General features: G+C 38.8%; 1 protein-coding gene across 2 annotated transcripts in view; it reads left to right on the top strand.

Annotated features, from left to right (window-relative positions):
• Positions 1 to 19,570, top strand: part of LOC124403718 (mannosyl-oligosaccharide 1,2-alpha-mannosidase IC) — a 211,690-nt gene that overhangs the window by 84,019 nt on the left and 108,101 nt on the right. The window contains exons 1-3 of one of the 2 annotated variants that reach the window (XM_046877432.1): positions 151 to 155; positions 12,919 to 12,922; positions 14,491 to 14,587. In XM_046877432.1, the coding sequence (XP_046733388.1) occupies positions 14,491 to 14,587 (97 nt within the window). In that variant the 5' untranslated portion in view covers positions 151 to 155; positions 12,919 to 12,922. Of the gene's footprint in view, positions 1 to 150; positions 156 to 12,918; positions 12,923 to 14,490; positions 14,588 to 19,570 lie in introns of those variants that run through there. The other variant, XM_046877431.1, reaches the window with a different exon arrangement.

The following is a 19,570-nucleotide window of genomic DNA, read 5'->3' as shown; positions in this document are numbered from 1 at the left end:
CTTGTTGCTGATGCAGTTTTGTTGGGAAATATGGGGTTTAATTACGATTGTTGAGGGAATAGTTATATCATGAATTATATTGTCTCTTGGTATATAATGCAGGATGTGGGTGTTTGTTGGTGTATTGATGAAGGAAGGTTGATAGATAAAGTCAGGTCAATATTGGCTTAATTGAGTCATTAGTGCCTTATAGCAACCTGAGGCAACATTTTACATGAGGCCTGCATCAATCTTCCACTTGGCATCCCCTCATAATCAGTGAATCTCTCACGTTTGGCAATTTGACTGATTGTTTTGTCAGAGACACCATTGTTTGTAATAGCTAATGTGTCTGCAAAGAGACTAGTAAATCAAACATGTGACCGTTTTTCAATCTTCAGAGCACAAACGAATGTCCTCCCTTGTTCACCTGAGGGGATTCCATGCCTCCGTTTGGGCAATAAAAACACCCGAAAATGTCGCTCTCACCCGTGATCTGCCCATTTTAACAGCCTCTGGGTGGCTATTTTCTCTCAGCCGTATGAATTTTTCATGCGCTTTTTAAAGCAGAGTTGTGTGTCCGACACTCAGGGGGACTCTCAGTGTGAAGGATGTAGAGCTACTAATGATCAGCTGGAGAGTCTGCTACACTAAGATCAGCATAGTGGAGGTGGAAAAGACATGTATTCTCTTGCTCTCTTTTTGTCTCTCTCTCTCTAACTCCTTTTTTTTCCACCACTCAAATCTGTCTTCCAGTTTTTTTTACCCGGTCTATATATCTTTTTTTTTTCTTCTGTATCTCAGCCATACACCTGCCTCTCTCATTTACTTGCTTTCACATATTTAAGGTTGAGTGTGCATTATTATTCACATAGAGCAATACTGTTTTGGTTTACTAGCAGGCCAGAAGATAAGAGGAACAAGAAGGGGTTTAATTCGCTCTGTTAGAAAGACCCTTTGATTGATGATGGAGGGTTTTTTTCTCATCAGTGAGCACTGGTGTGCCGGCTCTATGTAACTGTATAGCTGCTTGGGGCAAAGTCAGATCAGAAGTTAATGTTTGTATTTAGTTTGACAGTTTCTTATGTCTATTTAAATGAAATCATTCTCCAAACCTATGTTTTTTTATCAAGTTACCTAACATCAGAAACGCACTGAAATTTGATGTCTGTTAAATTAAGTCAGGCAAATAAGTTTTCCCCTTTCAAGAGGACCAAGGCAAACTTGTGTTTGCTTAAGGGAAATGAGGCCTTTCACTCCAACTCCTGTTCATACTCTAACATTCAGGTTTAATCTATGAGTCACAGCAGTGGCAAACTGCTCACATGGTTGATTCTACAGAAAAATAATGTCTGGCACACGAACAAGCACAGACACACTTCGGCGAATAGCGTTCTTCTCTTTGGAATCCATTCCCATCTGACACTTACACACACTTATCAGTTTAAAACTGGTTCCAAAGCTCAACGGCTTGCCAAAGTTTACCGTCTACCCAACACATTGTGCTGCAAGCCAGCCCACTAGCTTCTGAAAAGGATTTGCTTTGTTTCGCTAATAAATGCAATTGCCAAGAATTACTCACTGGCGTAGTTTTTGACTGGCGTGGCAGATGACCAACCCCAAACCTATTTCCTGTAGCCTGGCAGATCCAGTTATGATCATTTATTTGCTCTGAAACACTCATTTAGGTAAAATGTTGCACAGAAGTGTCAGATTCTGATTGCTGTGGCCAGAAAAGTGTACAAAAGAGTTTGTTCATAACAAAAGTGTCCACAAAATGTGTAGACAAACTTATTTTAAAGCATAGCATTCCACATTTACTCTTTTGGGAAGATGTTCCACTAGATTTTGGAGTGTGTTTGTGCAGATTTGTGCTCATTCAGACCCAAGGGTGTTAGTAAAGTCAGGTACTAATGTAGGTGAGGTGAGGAGGCCTGGGGTGCAGTCAGTGTTCACATTTTTCCCAATCAAAGATGTCAATCGATTCAAATAATTAATCACCTTAAATTAATACCCTCAAATTTTAATTACTCTAATCCTCATGGGTATGAACATATGGATGGATATGAAAGTCATCAGCACACAACTTTTGCTTTGTTTCCACACGGACGGTTTTAATTGCTTCTAAATGCAAGTGAGACAAAAAAGGCCTGACTGCACCTCAGACCTTCCCATCCAACATGTAACAGTACCTTTCTTAACAAGTACCCTTTGTTGGACACCCCTTATTATTTATAATTATCTCATGTAGACAGCTGAGGGTCAAGGACCCAGCAGTTACAGCTTGGTAGTACTGGGATTTTACCTCAGTTTGGTCATAGCGGGTTTTGAACTCATGACCCTGCAATCCAAAAAAATCTGAATCCTTAACCAGCATGTTACCGCTTCAAGGCACAGACTTTTATTCCATATAATACATGTGTACCGAAAAGCCATAGTGTGGGTTTGTTATTCTCTTTTCAGTTTAGTACAGGGAAATTCCTCAGGCTCAAATAACACACTATTCTTCAGCATAAATCCAGCACGTGCATGACCCTGGCAGCAAAGCAAAGACAAGGTCAGTCTGGTTTTCTCCTTCAGCCTCGGTCCTGCACGCTGTGTGTTTCATGCGGCCACAAGCTCGTAATTAAAGCACATGCCAAAACATTATTACCGAGTCGTCAGGAAGGGACGCTGACACACAGACAGAGTGACAGATTAAAACTCCAGTGTGGATGTGTGTGAGTGTGTGTGTGCATGCACCTTTGATCAACTGGGCTTTGATATTTACATTTGCATTTATCCAGAAGTCTCTTTGTAGCCTCTAACAAGAACATGTCTAGGCAAATGTCATTATGATGAAAGTGAAAATCTCTCGGGGATGCGACCCGGTAGCGAATATTTAACTAGTTACTTTTATGGTTAACAAAGTAATCAGTGATCTAAACATCAGTTCACATGCTCCAAACCCCATGTGTGTAATATGTGGAGATGCATTCACTGATGAGTCAGTAAAGCTTTCAAAATTGCTTTGGCGTTTAGAAACTAAACACTCACAAAATGTTCTGTGATATACAAACACACACACATATACACACACACGGACAGGGCCATGTTTACATGCATCACGTCTTCTGTCTGTATACATCTGGGAACTGAGGGGACCAGGTGCTGATGTTTTGAGAGAGGAATCCTGTCTCATATATGTCTAATACAGGATTCTAGCTGCTCAACAGTTCTGGGTGTTCTTTGTTGTATTTTTTGTTTTATGATGCGGCACTTGTGTTCAAATGCTGAAAGGTCTAGACTGCAGGCAGGCAAGTTTAGCACCCATTCTATATAATGTAATATATATACTATATTAAAACAAATACTCCCCGCCAGCAGCACCCCTCCACACACACAAACACCCCACAAGCCTGTCATTCCTAAATAAAACTGGACCATGGTATAAATTTGGAGCTTTATTGAGCATTTCACATTAAATGTAACCATAAAGGGTTAAAAAGTAGGCTGTTTATTAATAACATTAAAACAACTCCCTTTTGTATTTGAGGAAAAATTACCTTAGAAACAGTGTACCTTTATGACCGTTACTTTGCATCACGCCATCCAGGCATGGATTATTCTACACTTCTTTATTTTTAGTCACGCATGCAATTGTATTTAATTCAATTGATCTCCGTTATACCGTTTTCAATGTTAAACCTTTATTTCGAATTTGAACAAACCGAAATAAATCTTATTAAAGTCCAAACGCAGTAATAAAAGGTGCTGCCATGTTTTTGTGGGTTTTGTGTTTTCATGTTTGCTTCCTGAGCATGGAATCGCTTCGGTCCTCTGAGGATGTGAAGGATCGTGGGTAATCAATCACATCTCCCCCCTGTGTGGTGCATGGCCAACGTTAATGAGCTGCTGTATCATCACCTGCACACGTAGGCACCTCTGGCACAAAAGACTGGCAGCAGATACAAAGCACACTCATGCACACACACACACACACACACACACACACACACACAAATATCCAATCATATGACAAATCTACACTTCAGTGCATTATTCAATTCAAATTAACAAATCACAATGTGGCTTTTCAGAAATAATTTGATAAAAATATACACTTTACATCAGTGGTGGACGAAGTACACAAACCAGGTACTTGATAAAAAGTAGAGATACATTAGGTAAAATATGACGCCAGTAAAAGTAAAAGTCCCTTTAAACTTTCACTGAGGTAAAAGTACACAAGTATTTGCCTTTAAATCTACTTAAGTATCCAACCTAGTATGATTTATAATAGCTATAATGTCCTTTTATTATCTTTATGACAAGACTCTTACACAAAGGCAACAGTGGTGAGGAAAAGACGAAGAACATGAAGAAACCCAGTGAGAAACCAGACTCAAAAAGTGACTCATCCTCATCAAATTAACACCAGAAATTCAGCATTTTAATTTGAATGTTTTAACAGATTACCACATTTACAGGAACATATACATGTATATTTCTTTGTAAACTCTATAATTGATTATTAATACAAACAGTTGAGTGCACGTAAGTCTTTATCAGTGAACAGCTGATAACTTCAACAATGATGCAGTGATGATAAATGGACATTTGGCGTTCCCAGGATATGGATGGGTTCCCTTCTGAGTGTTAAGTTTCGTTCTCATATCTTCTCAGGGAGTCCACAAATACATCACAGAAAATGTGTTTGGCAGTTTCCTGCATCTCTAAATGGAAATAGAAAATAATATGAGCTTTTTTTTTCCACTGATCCTTGTAGTGGAACTGACTTCTTCTGTGGAACATTAAATATAAATTGATAAAAAAAAAAAAAAAGAAAAAGGCCTTGGTCTGAGTCAGCACTTGAAGATTCCTTGTACAGGCAGCATGGCCACAAAAAAACATATGTTTTTCTATTTTTGTTTTAGAAATTCATTAGAAATTAAGTCAAGTTTAGTTTATTTCTATTGCGCTTTTCACAACATACATTGTCTCAAAGCAGCTTTACAGAATTTAACAGTAAAGGTGAACGATGTGTGTTTATCTCTGATGAGCAGCGACTGTGGCAAGGAAAAACTCCCTTAGATGTCATGAGGAAGAAACCTTGAGAGGAACCAGACTCAAAAGGGAAACCCATCCTCATTTGGGTGACATCAAGAGTGTGACAATACAGAACACTGGAGAGTGAAAACTAACATGAGCACTGGAGTGTAAGATTATGAGTGATGTTCTTTCTACAGTCTTTTGTGGTTATGGAACCAGGAGCTACTGAGCAACTCATAAAATAGCTCAACATTTGCGATCATCACAGATCCAACACCAGCTTCTAAACACTCAAAGAGGTCCAGTGTCCAAACTCCACATGTAGTGGGATCCAATTGGCACTGGTACGTCTCTAGAACGTTCCGGATGTTTTGCGAGGTCGGCATCTACTTTTTTAAAGGTTCATATTCTTCATGAGGTGGGACGTGACTGGAGCTGGAGCAACCTCAGGATGCCTCGGGATGGGGAGAGAAAGAGAAGCAGTGGAGAGGAATTAGTGTAGCTGCTGTTCATGATATTAACAGCACAAGTTCATTATGTGCATGTGATCAGATGTACTGGAGCACAAGGTTATGATATGTGATGTTGCTGGTGTTACGTTTTTAATCTGCGCTTAAACTGGGAGAGTGTGTCTGAGCCCCGAACACTGTCAGAAGAAAGTTTAGGAGCTAAATGTGAGAATGCTCTACCACGTTTAGTGGACTTTGCTATTCTAGGAACTACTAGAAGTCGGGAGTTTTGAGATCTCAGGGAGCGTGACGGATTGTAGCGTGTTATAAGACTAGAGACTTAATGAGAGCTAAACCATTTAGTGTTTTGTAAGTAAGTAGCAGTAGTTTATAGTCGATTCGAAACTTAAAAGGTAGCCAGTGTAGTGATAATAAGATTAGGGTTATATGGTCATATTCTCGACCTTGTGAGAACTCTGGCTGCTGCATTCTGGAATAAAATTAGTGATAAATAAAAAAATAATCGTTTGTTTGTTTGTTTATTTCCCTCACAATGCCGATTGGGTTTTCTTCGTTCTGTATCGTCTAATCCTGATCCATCTTTCTACCCTGATCATCAGTTCAAGTCAGAATTCCACCTTCACGCACCGTCGCCTTAAAAAAGGACCTGTTTTCTCTTTTTGACTTTTCTTCCATAAACGTTTTTTTTTTTTTTTTTTTTTTACATTTAATGTTTTTTAAGCAGTTTTTTTTCTAATGAAATCGTCTTCACAGAAGCTCTAACACTGAGATTCGTGACTAGTGGTAATGTACCTGAGAGATAACGGAAAACAGAGCTTCCTGATATCAGAAGATACCCGAATTGACAGCAATTGAAGTCAATTTGCCCCAAGTGTAAATAAAGTAAATAATGAAACAAAGGATTAGTTCTCACTTATAGCTGAGTGATCATGATGATTATGAGGATGAAAATATTATATCATTAGGCTAAGTTATTGTTATCATGGATTGTTCTTGTGGAGATTTGTGATCATTCAGACACAAGGGTGTTACTACTGATGAAGTCGGGCACTGATGTAGGTGAGAAGGTGAGGAGGCCTGGGGTGCAGTCAGCGTTCCAATTCATCCCAAAGGTGTTTAAAAGGGTTGAATTCAGAGCTCTATAGCAGAAGATCTTCCACTCCAACTCATTTAAGGTGGTTGTTATGTAGGGGTCATGTCATGCTGGAACAGGTTTGGGTCTTTTTTAACATCCTGTAGAATTGTTTGGCTTTAACTTTATGCTAACAGTTTGGAAAAGAACCACATATGGCTGGAAAAAATGAGGTGTCCAAATTCTTTTGTCCGCATATTGTACGTTATACTCTGCTATTATATTGTTGGTAGGTTCTAAAATGCTTCCTTTAGCTTGAGCTGTTTTGTTTTTTTTGCTTTGAAAAAGCACTTTTTTCCTGAAGGTATGCACGCTGCTAATGTGTGGCTCAACGCCGTTTTTTTGTGCAAAGAAACACCGCGTCGTGAGCGTTTCCGGAATGTTCCTGCAGGCTGGTTCGTTTCCAGCCGAGGAGCCAAAGATTGATTCGTGTAAAGCCGGCACGAATAGAGTGGAGTCTTAGAAAAAACAACAACGAAAAACGCCTATTTTGTGTCATTGGCTTTTCCTAAGTATTCCATCTCAACCCGATAGAGTATTAATGAGACGAGCAGCTTTAAACATGGAAGGTCTCCTGAGAATGATAAGGACAGTGAGACAGCTGCAGGAGTCTGCTTGATGCCACTCTCTCGCATACACACAAATACTCACGTACCCTTCAGTGCAATATCCGCTTATTAGCAGCGCTATCGTTGTGCTCTTTTTCAGATTTTTCCTTCCTGACCTTTTTTTTTATCCTTCTAATATCCTTTGCCCCTCTCCCAGCACAGCTGCTTGCAATCAGACCTGGCTCAGACTTCGATCCCAGTTTGTGTCACGCTAATGACTGCGTTAAACCGCTCTGATGATCATGAGTCCATTATGGTCTAAAATGTCAAATGTTTCTGAAATGTTTTCTGTTTCAATGGCAGGCTGCAGGAGACTTCTGACCAGGAGCACATACATTAATGGAACAGCCTTAGCTAAAGAAACTTACAATTATTGTGTTTATACAGCAGTTGAGGGAGCGTCAGCTTGGCGGTCTTTCTGTAGCTGCCATTTCACACAATTTTGTACACTGGACTTTCCCTCCCCCCTGAACTCCAGGAAATACTAGAAATCCCTTGAGCAGTCATTCCCTACAAAAAGATTAGCAAAGAATCACTTGTTTATACAGAATGAACAGATATTTATACATCATCTGGACAAAAGTTAATGGCTACCTGACCATACACAGAACACAGAATCAGAGGCACTATCTATCTATCTATCTATCTATCTATCTATCTATCTATCTATCTATCTATCTATCTATCTATCTATCTATCTATCTATCTATCTATCTATCTATCTATCTATCATCTACTTATAGATGTGTCTGTCTGTCTGTCTGTCTGTCTGTCTGTCTGTCTGTTTATCTATCTATCTATCTATCTATCTATCTATCTATCTATCTATCTATCTATCTATCTATCTATCTATCTATCTATCTACTAATCGATCTGTCTGCCGGTCTGTCTGTCTGTCTGTCTGTCTATCTATCGATCTATCGATCTATCGATCTATCTATCTATCTATCTATCTATCTATCTATCTATCTATCTATCTATCTATCTATCTATCTATCACTGAAGGCTTGCGAATGACCATTCATAACATAAACAAGGGTTCATCCATGTGACCGCTTTTCTCTTCTCTCTCTCTCTCTCTCTCTCTCTCTCTCTGTCTCTCTGTCTCTCTCTATACCTCTCCCTTCCTTTCTCTCAAGAATTAAGACCATATTTAGGGCTTTTGTTTCTCCTCCAGACACCCGCAGCGTCTTTAGCGTTGTTATCAGATGAAGTTCTGCTGAGATAAAGTGGACATAAATATCAAACAGAACCAGCATTTATTTCGGATGTTTTTTTTCCATGTTGAAGCCCTTTATGTGTCTCCAGACACCTGGGGAAGAACGCCGACTGACTTTCTAGGAAGACGTTACGCTGTGAATTCAGACAAAACCCGAAAACCTCTGTAATGCAACACGCTATCTGTTTTTTCTTCTACTTTTCTGAGAGAAAAGCCTATCAGCTCTTTCGCATGACAAAGAAATCAGTCAGCACCAAGGTTTTCAGTCTGCGGTGCTGATAATGCTTTGTTGCTTAATTCTACTGTCTGTTTGAACCCTTTCTTTTTTGCTGTGACAAAATTGTTGTTGGCAACAGGCCAAAATACAGTAACATGAACAAGTGTTCAACTAAAGAAGTGTGTAGTGTTTCTGAAAAATGTACAACACTGCAAGGCACGAGGATTCAACAGTCTCATGCGAACTGACACCAAAATGGGACTGAACATGAGTGAGGGAAAGTGATGAACAGATCAAAGCTTTCTCATAATTTACTTGATGTGAACATACAGACAAACAGATTTTTTGTCCCTGAAGGATACAATGTATCTATCTATCTATCTATCTATCTATCTATCTATCTATCATCTATCTATCTATCTATCTATCTATCTATCTATCTATCTATCATCTACTTATAGATGTGTCTGTCTGTCTGTCTGTCTGTCTGTCTGTCTGTCTGTTTATCTATCTATCTATCTATCTATCTATCTATCTATCTATCTATCTATCTATCTATCTATCTATCTATCTATCTACTAATCGATCTGTCTGCCGGTCTGTCTGTCTGTCTGTCTGTCTATCTATCGATCTATCGATCTATCGATCTATCTATCTATCTATCTATCTATCTATCTATCTATCTATCTATCTATCTATCTATCTATCTATCACTGAAGGCTTGCGAATGACCATTCATAACATAAACAAGGGTTCATCCATGTGACCGCTTTTCTCTTCTCTCTCTCTCTCTCTCTCTCTCTCTCTCTCTCTCTCTCTCTCTGTCTCTCTGTCTCTCTCTATACCTCTCTCCCTTCCTTTCTCTCAAGAATTAAGACCATATTTAGGGCTTTTGTTTCTCCTCCAGACACCCGCAGCGTCTTCAGCGTTGTTATCAGATGAAGTTCTGCTGAGATAAAGTGGACATAAATATCAAACAGAACCAGCATTTATTTCGGATGTTTTTTTTCCATGTTGAAGCCCTTTTATGTGTCTCCAGACACCTGGGGGAAGAACGCCGACTGACTTTCTAGGAAGACGTTACGCTGTGAATTCAGACAAAACCCGAAAACCTCTGTAATGCAACACGCTATCTGTTTTTTCTTCTACTTTTCTGAGAGAAAAGCCTATCAGCTCTTTCGCATGACAAAGAAATCAGTCAGCACCAAGGTTTTCAGTCGGCGGTGCTGATAATGCTTTGTTGCTTAATTCTACTGTCTGTTTGAACCCTTTCTTTTTTGCTGTGACAAAATTGTTGTTGGCAACAGGCCAAAATACAGTAACATGAACAAGTGTTCAACTAAAGAAGTGTGTAGTGTTTCTGAAAAATGTACAACACTGCAAGGCACGAGGATTCAACAGTCTCATGCGAACTGACACCAAAATGGGACTGAACATGAGTGAGGGAAAGTGATGAACAGATCAAAGCTTTCTCATAATTTACTTGATGTGAACATACAGACAAACAGATTTTTTGTCCCTGAAGGATACAATGTATCTATCTATCTATCTATCTATCTATCTATCTATCTATCTATCTATCTATCTATCTATCTATCTATCTATCTATCTATCTATGTATCATCTACTAATCGATATGTCTGGCTGTCTGTCTGTCTGTTTGTCTATCTATCTATCTATCTATCTATCTATCTATCTATCTATCTATCTATCTATCTATCTATCTATCTATCTATCTATCTATCTATCATCTACTAATCGATCTGTCTGCCGGTCTGTCTGCCGGTCTGTCTGCCGGTCTGTCTGTCTGTCTGTCTATCTATCTATCTATCTATCTATCTATCTATCTATCTATCTATCTATCTATCTATCTATCTATCTATCTATCCTGCTCTCTCACTGAAGACTTTTAAATGATCACATGATCAAATATAAGTAACATGAACATTTTTAATACTTGAGCATGTATCCCATCTCTCTCTCTCTCTCTCTCTCTCTCTCTCTCTCTCTCTCTCTTGCTCTCTTTCTCTTCCTCTCTCTCCATCTCTCTGTCTCACCGACGGAACAATAAGCCTTAAGCATCCAGTTCATGCACACAAGAGCACTTTGTGGGAGGACTGAGTTGTAGTAAGATGAATCATGAATCTGGACTGGACATTGTTTCCCCGGAACCGAAGTCATTTCCAGGAATCCTCGCTCTCCAGTAGGTCACCGAGAAGGACAAGGATTTCTTCAGTGCCCTGATGATGGAAATGCTTCCCATCCAGCGTACGTGCCGTAAATCACTCCGTCTGTCTGAAGCCATTTCAGCGCTTGAACATTTCGCTCATCACTGGCTGACAAAATGAACATTTATGCCCCGGTGCTTTCGTTATGTCATGTCACTGATGCTGCAAACTGCACCTTGGGACCTCGCAGATTAGTGACTAAAGAGCGCAGTCCTGTCTCAGAATATATCCAAGAAATATTGCAGCTCCCCGAACTTTAAAAGCGATTAAAGGAAATAAAGGGAAGAAATGCAATCTGGTTACAAACTTTTCCAGCCATATGTGGTTTTATTCCCAAACAAAGATGGAGGCGTACAATTGTATAGGACGTCTTTGGATGTGGGAAGGTGACATTTTCCCCACATACATTAGTATCTGACTTTACTGAAGCTCTACTGGAGATTTATACGTATTCAGCCAAAAGCACTTTCCAAAATCTAGTGCAACATCTACCCAGAAGAGTGGAGGTTATTATAATAATAATGGGATGTTCGAAAGAAAGCACAAATGAATCATACGGTCAGGTCTTCAAATAGTATTGCAACAGAGGGAACCAAATATTTTCGAGAGAATGAGAGTTTGAATGCTGATGATGCCACAGCCATCAAAAATGGAAAATTGTAGTGAATGCAAAAGAACAAAACAAATGCAAAATGCCAAAAGCTAAATATTTCTTGAAAGATATTATTAAGAAATATAAAAGAAAGAATTGTATGCCCAGGAATTCTGTGCAGGATCTTTTCTTTAATTCTATACCGCTACGTTCAAGAAATAAAACAAAATAAAGTATAAAAATGTATAGCCGGCTTTGTAGACTAGACAGGAAAGCACATACAGTGGACTCTCGAATAGGTTTTAAGGAATACATCAGACAGAAGATGGCCAAAATCCTAATAAATCCTGCATGCTGATGCCTCAGAGGGAAAATGCTTTTGTTCAGGGTAGTAGCGTGGATATTAAGTCTTAATTTTATAATCCACACTTCTTCCTCAATTGTGGATTAATTCTCGGATTATCGCATTAGGGCTTAATAAATTCAGAGGAATCGACGACCGTCTGCATGGTTCTGTACTGTTTTTTTCAGAAATGATTTGCGACTGGTCTGTGTGTGTGTGTGTGCCATCATTGTATTCACGAGTGGCTATATTTGCTTGATTAATCACAAGCAGTGTAGCTGCTGTTGCAGAACTCTGTATAATGATATCAGCATTTGGCTGGCAGCACTGCCAAAAACATTCTGTGTGGAAAAAAAAAAAGATTGAATCCTTTGATTTTGTGGATACTTTCTCCCTCTATTCAGCGTTAATTTATCTGGTATGATCTTTTGTTACGAGCTTAGCAAGCTGTGGAACTGTATATATTTTTACAAGAGCAATTTTGTAATTACAGCACAGCAAAGCGAATGCAGATGTTGGGATGTTTGTTCATGAGGAAGTTTCTAGATTCAGGATCTTGAAGTTTAGGGGTTCAAGTCCCAGCAATGTTGGGCTTTTGAGCTCCTAACCCTATATATAAGGGTATATATATATATATATACAGGGAGTGCAGAATTATTAGGCAAGTTGTATTTTTGAGGATTAATTTTATTTGAGGATTTAATTTGAACAACAACCATGTTCTCAGTGAACACAAAAAACTCATTAATATCAAAGCTGAATATTTTTGGAAGTAGTTTTTAGTTTTAGCTATTTTAGGGGGATATCTGTGTGTGCAGGTGACTATTACTGTGCATAATTATTAGGCAACAACAAAAACAAATTTATACCCATTTCAATTATTTATTTTTACCAGTGAAACCAATATAACATCTCAACATTCACAAATATACATTTCTGACATTCAAAACCAAACAAAAACAAATCAGTGACCAATATAGCCACCTTTCTTTGCAAGGACACTCAAAAGCCTGCCATCCATGGATTCTGTCAGTGTTTTGATCTGTTCACCATCAACATTGCGTGCAGCAGCAACCACAACCTCCCAGACACTGTTCAGAGAGGTGTACTGTTTTCCCTCCTTGTAAATCGCACATTTGATGATGGACCACAGGTTCTCAATGGGGTTCAGATCAGGTGAACAAGGAGGCCATATCATTAGATTTTCTTCTTTTATACCCTTTCTTGCCAGCCACGCTGTGGAGTACTTGGGCGTGTGTGATGGAGCATTGTCCTGCATGAAAATCATGTTTTCTTGAAGGATGCAGACTTCTTCCTGTACCACTGCTTGAAGAAGGTGTCTTCCAGAAACTGGCAGTAGGACTGGGAGTTCAGCTTGACTCCATCCTCAACCCGAAAAGGCCCCACAAGCTCATCTTTGATGATACCAGCCCAAACCAGTACTCCACCTCCACCTTGCTGGCGTCTGAGTCGGACTGGAGCTCTCTGCCCTTTACCAATCCAGCCACGGGCCCATCCATCTGGCCCATCAAGACTCACTCTCATTTCATCAGTCCATAAAACCTTAGAAAAATCAGTCTTGAGATATTTCTTGGCCCAGTCTTGACGTTTCAGCTTGTGTGTCTTGTTCAGTGGTGGTCGACTTTCTGCCTTTCTTACCTTGGCCATGTCTCTGAGTATTGCACACCTTGTGCTTTTGGGCACTCAGTGATGTTGCAGCTCTGAAATATGGCCAAACTGGTGGCAAGTGGCATCTTGGCAGCTGCACGCTTGACTTTTCTCAGTTCACGGGCAGTTATTTTGCGCCTTGGTTTTCCACACGCTTCTTGCGACCCTGTTGACTATTTTGAATGAAACGCTTGATTGTTCGATGATCACGCTTCAGAAGCTTGGCTATTTTAAGACTGCTGCATCCCTCTGCAATATATCTCACTATTTTTGACTTTTCTGAGCCTGTCAAGTCCTTCTTTTGACCCATTTGCCAAAGGAAAGGAAGTTGCCTAATAATTATGCACACCTGATATAGGGTGTTGATGTCATTAGACCACACCCTTCTCATTACAGAGATGCACATCACCTAATATGCTTAATTGGTAGTAGGCTTTCCAGCCTATACAGCTTGGAGTAAGACAACATGCATAACGAGGATGATGTGGTCAAAATACTCATTTGCCTAATAATTCTGCACTCCTGTATATATATATATATATATATATATATATATATATATATATATATATATATATATATATATATATATATATATGCATTGATTTAATGATTGTTAATTCTTGATGAATATAGAAAGCCAGTGGACAGTGTTGGTTTGCATTCACTGGCTAAATGGTTAAGTAGATTAAAGTCTTGTTTTTTTGTTGTTAATTGATGGTGAACGGAAGAATATGATTGCTACTTTCCTCAAGAAGCTGGCTCTCATGTAAAAGTGTATGGTAAGCAGTGATTATTGTTAGGTTCAACATTCTTTGCTTTGCAAGATTATCATGCAAGTGTTATATAATAAAAGCCGCCCCTATTTAATTGCTTGACCCGAATAACCAGTGTATCTCGTGCACCTATTTGAGTCGGCAAGCCTTAGTTGCACTTGTGATTCACTTCAGAGGCTTTATACCATGTTACATTTTAACTGTCATTGCTTTATTCTTCCTTGTAGATGATGAAATATGCCTGGGACAACTACAGACGTTATGCATGGGGGCAAAACGAGCTCAGGCCGCTCACCAAAAACGGCCACATCGGCAACATGTTCGGTGAGTAGCACTTCGAATTATTTGGCACGTCCCAACTAGTTCACCGACTGCTGAGGGTCAATCCTGCTCCGAAAACATGTGACGCAACTGTCGCATTTTCTCTGAACTTCTTTTCCTACTTGTATATATCCTATTAGCTTCCATCCTCCATGCAAAAGGCCTTACAGATTGTTCTCAGTGGATTTGGGTCATTCACAGACTTCAACTTAGATTGCTATTTTTTTTTCCTGAGACATCCATACAAGACCTGTGAGTCACAAACCGAGAGCTTCGGAGGCAGCTACTGCACTTTTCTATGGATTAGTGTCACTCTTCCAAGAAAAAAAAAATGACAGTTTTTCTTCACTGCTATTTACCGAACTCACTTACTCCGGGTGACAGAGAGTGACATTTAACCGATACTGCAACACACTAATATGTTCTTTCTCCATTTCTGTCAGTCCTGTTTATTTGGGATTAATTGATAGCTGAGCATCCAATTTATGGCGTGCCGGTGTTTCACTTTAGAGGCATGCTGTGATCTGGGATCATTTTGTAATCTCAAGTGGGGAGTCAAGAAAACTGGACTCTGGCTTGTGATTTTGAAGAAGCATTTAAAATGAATTTGAGGAGTTTCATTAGTTCTACAGAGTAATGGACTTGGAAAGTGAAACAAACCAGGCTGAAGCATAAATACAAGAGAGAAATAAAAAAAAAAAAGATGTTTGCTCTCTTAGTACACTATGTGAACAAGGGTTTGTGGACACCTGACTATAAGTTTAAGAAAGTTAGAAAGTTAGTAGAAATTCATTCGAATATGTAGGTAAATGTGCTTACATTGTATGTAAATGTATGTATGTAAGTCGCTCTGGATAAGTAAAGGCACCTTTTTAGCTATATATATTTATACATACATACAATATATGGAGTTTGTGGACACCATAAGATTTTATCTGGGTTTTTGACATTTCACATTAGACCCAATTTGCTGTTATAACCTCCACTCTTCTGGGAAGATGTTCCACTGTTTTTGGCGTGTGTTTGTGGAAATTTGTTCTCATTTAAAAACAAGGGCATTAGTAACGTCAGGTACTGATGTAGGGTAACGAAGGGGTCTGGGATGCAGTCAGCTTTCCAACACATCCTGAAAGTGTTCAGTAGGCTTGAGATCAGAGCTCTATAGCAGGCCAATCAAGATCTTCCAACCCATGTAAAGTACAGGGGCAGTGTCACGCTGGAACAGGTTTGGGTCTCTTAATTTGTTTCCTGTGGAAAAAAAAAAAACAATTTAGGAAAAAAAAAGTAATGTTTCACACATGTTCTAATTGCATTGAAGACATTTCTTTATCTGATGAATCTGTGAATTTAAATGGTAAAATTAAAGCCTTAATAATGTCTTGAAGTAGAAAAAAAAAGAAACACATTACTCATGGGAAATGATTTAAATCTCCATCCGAACCTTTGCTTGGTTCACTGTCTTTGTCCTTCAGGTACTGAGCCGGTGAATCTGCTGACTCAGTGAAATTATGTTTGCGCTCTGTCTACCTATGTCTATATACCTCCCCTTTGGCCTACGAGTACAGAAAAACATCTGGCCTGAGATGTGTGTGTGTGTGTGTGTGTGTGTGTTTGTTGGCTGAATCTTGAAGGACTCTAGAGGAAGCCAGGTATGAAATTGGACACCGAGTTCTTTAATTTAATCCCATGAGTAAACATAGATGCTTGGAGATCAGAGGCGGCTAAGCCTGCTTGTTAGAAGCATGTCATTATGGTCAAAATCAGTCAGAGAGAGAGAGAGAGAGAGAGAGAGAGAGAGAGAGAGAGAGAGAGAGAGAGAGAGAGAGAGAGAGAGAGAGAGAGAGAGAGAGAGAGAGAGAGAGTTTCAACGTGCCTTGGTTTAGATCCCAAGTAGCAAAATGTACATTGATAGAGAAGTCTTTATTCATGAATTGAGCTTGATGGTTTAAAATCGGTCGATTTTTCGATTTCTGCATATCTTTATACACTATATGGACAAAGTGTGTGGACACCTGACCATAAAATTCGTATGTCCTTTCTGAACATATAAATTCACATTTACTCCCTATTAGCTTTTAAAATAACCTCCACTCTTTTGTGAAGATGTTCCACTAGATTTTGGAGTGTGCTTGTGGAGATTTATGTTCATTCAGACACAATGGTTTTAGTAAAGTCAGGTACTGAAGTAGGTGAGGTTAAGTAGGTGAGGTTAAGTCAAGAATTTGAGGAGTTTCATTAGTTCTACAGAGTAATGGACTTGGAAAGTGAAACAAACCAGGCTGAAGCATAAATACAAGAGAGAAATAAAAAAAAAAGATGTTTGCTCTCTTAGTACACTATGTGAACAAGGGTTGTGGACACCTGACTATAAGTTTAAGAAAGTTAGAAAGTTAGTAGAAATTCATTCGAATATGTAGGTAAATGTGCTTACATTGTATGTAAATGTATGTATGTAAGTCGCTCTGGATAAGTAAAGGCACCTTTTTAGCTATATATATTTATACATACATACAATATATGGAGTTTGTGGACACCATAAGATTTTATCTGTGTTTTTGACATTTCACATTAGACCCAATTTGCTGTTATAACCTCCACTCTTCTGGGAAGATGTTCCACTGTTTTTGGCGTGTGTTTGTGGAAATTTGTTCTCATTTAAAAACAAGGGCATTAGTAACGTCAGGTACTGATGTAGGGTGACGAAGGGGTCTGGGATGCAGTCAGCTTTCCAACACATCCTGAAAGTGTTCAGTAGGCTTGAGATCAGAGCTCTATAGCAGGCCAATCAAGATCTTCCAACCCATGTAAAGTACAGGGGCAGTGTCACGCTGGAACAGGTTTGGGTCTCTTAATTTGTTTCCTGTGAAAAAAAAAAACAATTTAGGGAAAAAAAAAGTAATGTTTCACACATGTTCTAATTGCATTGAAGACATTTCTTTATCTGATGAATCTGTGAATTTAAATGGTAAAATTGAAGCCTTAATATTGTCTTGAAGTAGAAAAAAAAAGAAACACATTACTCATGGGAAATGATTTAAATCTCCATCCGAACCTTTGCTTGGTTCACTGTCTTTGTCCTTCAGGTACTGAGCGGTGAATCTGCTGACTCAGTGAAATTATGTTTGCGCTCTGTCTACCTATGTCTATATACCTCCCCTTTGGTCTACGAGTACAGAAAAACATCTGGCCTGAGATGTGTGTGTGTGTGTGTGTGTGTGTGTTTGTTGGCTGAATCTTGAAGGACTCTAGAGGAAGCCAGGTATGAAATTGGACACCGAGTTCTTTAATTTAATCCCATGAGTAAACATAGATGCTTGGAGATCAGAGGCGGCTAAGCCTGCTTGTTAGAAGCATGTCATTATGGTCAAAATCAGTCAGAGAGAGAGAGAGAGAGAGAGAGAGAGAGAGAGAGAGAGAGAGAGAGAGAGAGAGAGAGAGAGAGAGAGAGAGAGAGAGAGAGAGAGAGAGAGAGTTTCAACGTGCCTTGGTTTAGATCCCAAGTAGCAAAATGTACATTGATAGAGAAGTCTTTATTCATGAATTGAGCTTGATGGTTTAAAATCGGTCGATTTTTCGATTTCTGCATATCTTTATACACTATATGGACAAAAGTGTGTGGACACCTGACCATAAAATTCGTATGTCCTTTCTGAACATATAAATTCACATTTACTCCCTATTAGCTTTTAAAATAACCTCCACTCTTTTGTGAAGATGTTCCACTAGATTTTGGAGTGTGCTTGTGGAGATTTATGTTCATTCAGACACAATGGTTTTTAGTAAAGTCAGGTACTGAAGTAGGTGAGGTTAAGTAGGTGAGGTTAAGTCAAGAATTTGAGGAGTTTCATTAGTTTTACAGAGTAATGGACTTGGAAAGTGAAGCAAACCAGGCTGAAGCATAAATACAAGAGAGAAATTAAAAAAAGAAAGATGTTTGCTCTCTCTTAGTACACTATGTGAACAAGGGTTGTGGACACCTGACTATAAGTTTCAGAAAGGTAAAAAGTTAGTAGAAATTTATCCCAATATGTAAGTAAATGTGCTTACATTTTATGTAAATGTATAAGATGTAAGTTGCTCTGGATAAGTAAAGGCACCTTTTTAACTATATATATATATATATATATATATATATATATATATATATATATATATATATATATATATATATATATATATTTATGCATACATACAATATATGGAGTTTGTGGACACCATAAGATTTTATCATTCAGACACAATGGTTTTTAGTAAAGTCAGGTACTGAAGTAGGTGAGGTTAAGTCAAGAAAATGTTATTGCCATTCCAACTATATATAGCTGACGCAGTACACATTGAGATCAGACAAAGTTTCCGGTAGTTTAGGACTAAAATAAGTTGTCCTAGCCACATAAAATGCATCGTGTGCAACCTAGTGCAAACAGTGCAAGACAAAAAAAACATTACAGTACAAATACACAAAATAGTGCCAACCAAAATGCCTTCTGTGTAGTATGTTATACAGTACAGTGCAAAAATAACTCAACAAAAGTGTACTATTTGAAGAGGCCTGGGGTGCAGTCACATTCCAATTCACCCCCACAGATGTTTAACAGGGTTGAGGTTAGATCTCTATAGCAGGCCACTAAAGATCTTCCACTCCAACCCATGTAAAGCACAGGGCATCACTGTCAGCGGATCTTCATCGCTTAACCCGACATGGATTATTAACATGTTATTGCACAGGAATAATCTTGAAAGGTCGTTTTAAAATCTTCTAAATGCTTTGCAACCCAGCTAGCTACAACTGCTAGCTAAAATCCACCATTGTAACAGCTAATTCTTTCAAAATATTTCAATGATGTACATATATGGTGAAGGCAGTGACAAAAAACGAAAATATTTGAATTTCTGCCGTACATGGAGTTTAGAGTATTTATATTGGACCGACGTTTGACTCTGCTAGCAGTGTGATTAATTACCTCAGAGTGAGCAAACGAAAGCATG

The sequence above is a fragment of the Silurus meridionalis genome, chromosome 21 (genome assembly GCF_014805685.1).
Source record: "Silurus meridionalis isolate SWU-2019-XX chromosome 21, ASM1480568v1, whole genome shotgun sequence".
Classification (NCBI taxonomy): domain Eukaryota; kingdom Metazoa; phylum Chordata; class Actinopteri; order Siluriformes; family Siluridae; genus Silurus; species Silurus meridionalis.
The sequence above is the reverse complement of the archived record's forward strand: the minus strand, read 5'-3'. Positions and strand labels throughout refer to the sequence as shown.